This window comes from Pyxicephalus adspersus, chromosome 4, assembly GCF_032062135.1.
Source record: "Pyxicephalus adspersus chromosome 4, UCB_Pads_2.0, whole genome shotgun sequence".
Classification (NCBI taxonomy): domain Eukaryota; kingdom Metazoa; phylum Chordata; class Amphibia; order Anura; family Pyxicephalidae; genus Pyxicephalus; species Pyxicephalus adspersus.
In genome coordinates, this window is record NC_092861.1 from 148,045,470 (window position 1) to 148,049,752 (window position 4,283).

The 4,283-nt window shown below is 39.0% G+C and overlaps 1 protein-coding gene across 11 annotated transcripts in view; it reads right to left on the minus strand.

Moving 5' to 3' along the window:
• Positions 1-4,283, minus strand: part of CDC42BPA (CDC42 binding protein kinase alpha) — a 142,786-nt gene that overhangs the window by 33,556 nt on the left and 104,947 nt on the right. For all 11 annotated transcript variants that reach the window (XM_072409954.1, XM_072409950.1, XM_072409948.1 and 8 more), the window contains 2 exons: positions 2,426-2,531; positions 593-717 (listed from right to left, as the gene is read on the minus strand). In XM_072409954.1, coding sequence (XP_072266055.1) covers positions 593-717; positions 2,426-2,531 — 231 coding nt within the window. The remainder of the gene's footprint in view (positions 1-592; positions 718-2,425; positions 2,532-4,283) is intronic.

Below are 4,283 nucleotides of genomic sequence, written 5' to 3' on the forward strand. Positions count from 1 at the left end.
ATAGAAAGAATTGTGTGATGTATCATTAGAGGATCTCCAACAGGAGGATAAAGGTCCGAATTCCCCTATATGCTCACATAAGGTAACTCTCAGCACCCCTTTTATTACTACTATTATTATTAAAACAATTTTTACATAGCACTAACATATTACACAGCACTGTACATTAAATAGGGGTTGCAAATGACAGACAGATACAGACAGTGACAAAAGAAGGAGGAAAAGACCCAGTCCAGAAGAGCTTACACTCTAAGAGGTGGGGGAAGTATACCAATATTTACTTCTATTTCCTTCTAGTTAGCAGCTCTCTCAGACATGCATGGCTATACATTGTCACCCTGCCCCTCACATTGATTGAATTTAAAACTGCAGATGGCACAAAGAGCAGATGGCAGAGCAAGCAGCATAACTGGAGGGTGACCCACAGAAAACATGTCATGACCCTTTGCAACACACTTTTTTTTTTTTTCCAAAAATCCAAAGCCAAATTAGAATGCTTATTGGCCTCCACTCAAACTTGTCCATGTAAGACACTAGATATGCCTAGATGTACAACATGTACAATAAATAAAACTAACATACAGATACCAACCATTGGATGATTTCAGTTATCTGCGCCTCCCAGTGAGCCACCGATTCCTTCTTGTCAGCCAAATCCCTCATCTCTTCCTCAAGCTGCCGGTTGTTGAGGCTTTGTCTCTCCAGCATGGCGGTGATCTGAGAAGAATAAAACAAATCACATCAATCAATCAAGTAACAAACTAGCAATGAATATTAAGACATATACTGTATATAATTTTTTTGGGGGGTAATACATATAAATGAGATTAGCCTAGCAAACAAGTTGCTTATACAATGCTGCTGTTAATATCCAATAACTATCATCTTTCAATCTAAATATTAAAGAGGCGCCTGCCCAGGAAATTTTATACCTATATGCACATTATCTTTGTCCATTTACGTATGATAAACAAGCTTAGAAGTCCACCAAATCTTGCAATGTTCTCCGCTGTGAGTCAAGCCCTGTGACCACATCTTTTTCTTATCATTGGCAGCAGGCTGTCTCTTCTTTGTGTTTGTACCTAGATCCTAATAACATGGCACCAGATCATGTGCATGTGTTTATAGAGATCTGGTGCCATCTCTTTCTGAGCATCTACAGCCCAGCAGCCTTCTAGGGTGTGTTATATAAACCTCAAGATGACGGGGATGGAGAAGGTCTTTGTCACCCCATTTAGGCAAGGAAGCAAAATTAAAAAAAAAGGTAAAAAAAAAAGAATGCAATTATGTAGCATGGAGAAATAATTGAGTTTTAACTTAGCGAAAGGTCCTCTTTAATGGATAATTTAATGACTTGACATATCCCAGTGTTTTTGTGATAGGAGAGCACAGTGAATTTGCCTGGGAAGAACATGAAAAAACCTAAGTTGTGGAAACAGAATCCTCTCTCACACATACTACAACATCAGAATTAATTACAATAATTACATTGTATTCCTTTTGTATTGTAACTGCAAACAAAACTGTGTCACCAGATATGAGAATAAGAGGATACAAATTAGGCAATTAGAGAATACAAAAAAAAGAGTAAATTAGCCCTTTTATGACCTAAAGCTGAACTCCAGGGAGATGAAAGAAGAAAGCGATGAATTCAGTTAGGCCTTTACTGGAAAACTATTAAATGTATTTCACAGGCAGCTTAGGGTGACTACACGCATTTGACATGATTCAGCCTTTTTAAGCTGGAGGAGGGGGAGGATGTTTGGGGACAAGCAAGTGGAGCTGGAAATGTTGCTAAAAACCTGATGCGTTTGATTCAAGTGTGTGTACTATGGGATTGTGCATTAAGACACCACAACCAGGCCCTTGTTTTATTGGTTTTTGGGCACATTTTTGACATCCACCTATGCAGTAAGGTGATGTACACATGTCAGATGATTCTCATCCAATATGAAGGAGGAATTAATTAATACCTATATGGAAAATTAATACCTATATGCCTATTACATTTGATGTTCATTTATTTACCATAAACAAGTTTGAAAAAACCCAGCAAATCTTGCAACATCCTCTGCTACGTGTCATGCCCTTTGCTCCCATCTTTTCCCCATTATTGGGGATCTTTCTTGATCATTTCCAGCACAAATTTTTAACGTGTATGCTGTCTTAGTTTGGGGACAACAGATTTGCCTTATTTTTCCTGTTGTTCAGCTAATTCTATTCATAAAAGTACGAGCATAGCAATTTGTACCTAACATTGTCTCTGCTCCTTTGGGTTTACATTTTTTTAGTAAAAGCTCAAATTAAAATAAAGCTCTGGATGTGGGTTTTTTACTGAAGCTTCCACCATTGTGTCTGAACAGCCCACTTTGGTCTTCAACCCAACCCTGGCATACAGAAAACATAGCGCTGGTACTGAAAATACCTTATCGAGCTCACTGGACAGTTTCTTGTTCTCGTCGGACAGGAGAGCCCGCTCCCTTTCAGACTTCTGCTTAATTTCTGCTTCAAACTCTTCTCTTTCACTTTGACTGAAAAATAAAAGACAAAATGATAATGGACATCAGCTGTAGATACAGTGTGACCAGTCAGTCTTTACAATGCAAACCTTCTTTGGATATAAGGAGGTTCTTTCCAACACTTCTCGGTTGATTTCAAACCACTTTTTTTGCCAGTTATTTGCAAGTGAAAAGCAGGAAGTGGATCAGAATTTATCAGACACATTGCTATATATTATATGTATACTTGGGCAACAGAAACTGAGAATATGTTGCTAATATGATAGTAATTTTAATGCACATCCAAACAGTGAGTAGATTCGAGGTACAGAATGCTGCAGGCAAACTACAACTTTTCCTACAAAAGTTGCACTCCCACCTCCCACACCCCAACTTCCTCCATGTTGGTGTGCATAATGGCCTTACTGATCATAAAGGAGGCTCAAGAAATGGAAAGGGCAGGGCAATGCTTTGCTTTTTATGTTTTGTTTTTTTTAAATACAGAAAACTGAGATACATAACCTCAGCTGCCCTTGTCTCCGGATCTACTCATTATTTTGCAGTCCCATTCTCATTGAAGATACCTTGTTTATGTATGTTTTCATCGTTTGTTTAGGCTTGTGACAGGTTTACTTTAAAGGATAAGCACACTTAAGGAGGTTTTCAAACAAAGTCTCTGTGTTTTTGGCACACCTCCTCATGAGTTAAGTACCCCACCCTCCATAGATGCATACACACCTCAATATCATAAGCTCTCATGGAAGCTAATGTGCAGGTTCATCCAGCATTGAGAAGCTTTTGTGCCAGGGATGTATTGGAGGATAAGGTACTAGAGGTGAGGGAGAAAGATAAATGCAAATGTAATTTGCCTAAAATTGCTTTGATCCATTATGAAATGACTTAAGGTACAACCTTAATACTATATATAGCTGTAAAGATGTTTGATCGACAGCTGCAAAAATTCAACATCATTTTGGATGCTGATAGTTTATGAGCTGGAATTGCAATTTCAACTGCAATTGTAGAAAAGCCGAGGGTATTAAAAATGGAGTGTCCATTAGAATTCTGAAAATGTTTGGCCAGGATTCTTTAACATGTATAACAGACAGGTGGCCTGATGTATAGCATATCAAACTATGTGCTGGCTTGGTTCCACTTTAAACACCCATCAGATTGAGAAGTATTTTCAGCTACAGAGAGGCTTAAATGACAGAAAATGACCAATCTGAGCAAACATCCGCATCAAAGCCTCAGCTTTTATATCCCTGCATTATAAGACCTTTGAATGTGTTTAGACATAAATCTCTCTAGTTAAAATAAAATAGACATTTGTGGATTTGCAAGCAGATAGCTCAGAACTTTATACTTTCCCTTTTTAGGATGGATCAAGAGGCACAAACAGAACCAGCCAATTCTGGATTAGTCAATACAAATGCCTGATAGGAATGAATTACAGAGACCCGGGGGTGGGGGGCAATTATCTTACTTCTTGGCGCAGTGCAGTGAGGTAATTCACAGGAAGAATAGATTGTATGTCTGTGTGATACATTTACCCACTGACACTTGGGGTCCGCAACAATGACAAAATGACACCTTGGGCCCCAGAACAATAACGCTTAGCATTTGAATCTGAGCTTGGTAAAACAACGACATTTGGAGTGTTCTCAGAATAATGGCACGCTGACACTGGGGGTCCTAAGACAATGGCACACCGACACTCAGGGTCCCAGGAGAATGACACACTGATGCTTGGGATCCTGGGACAATGGCACACCAACACTCAGG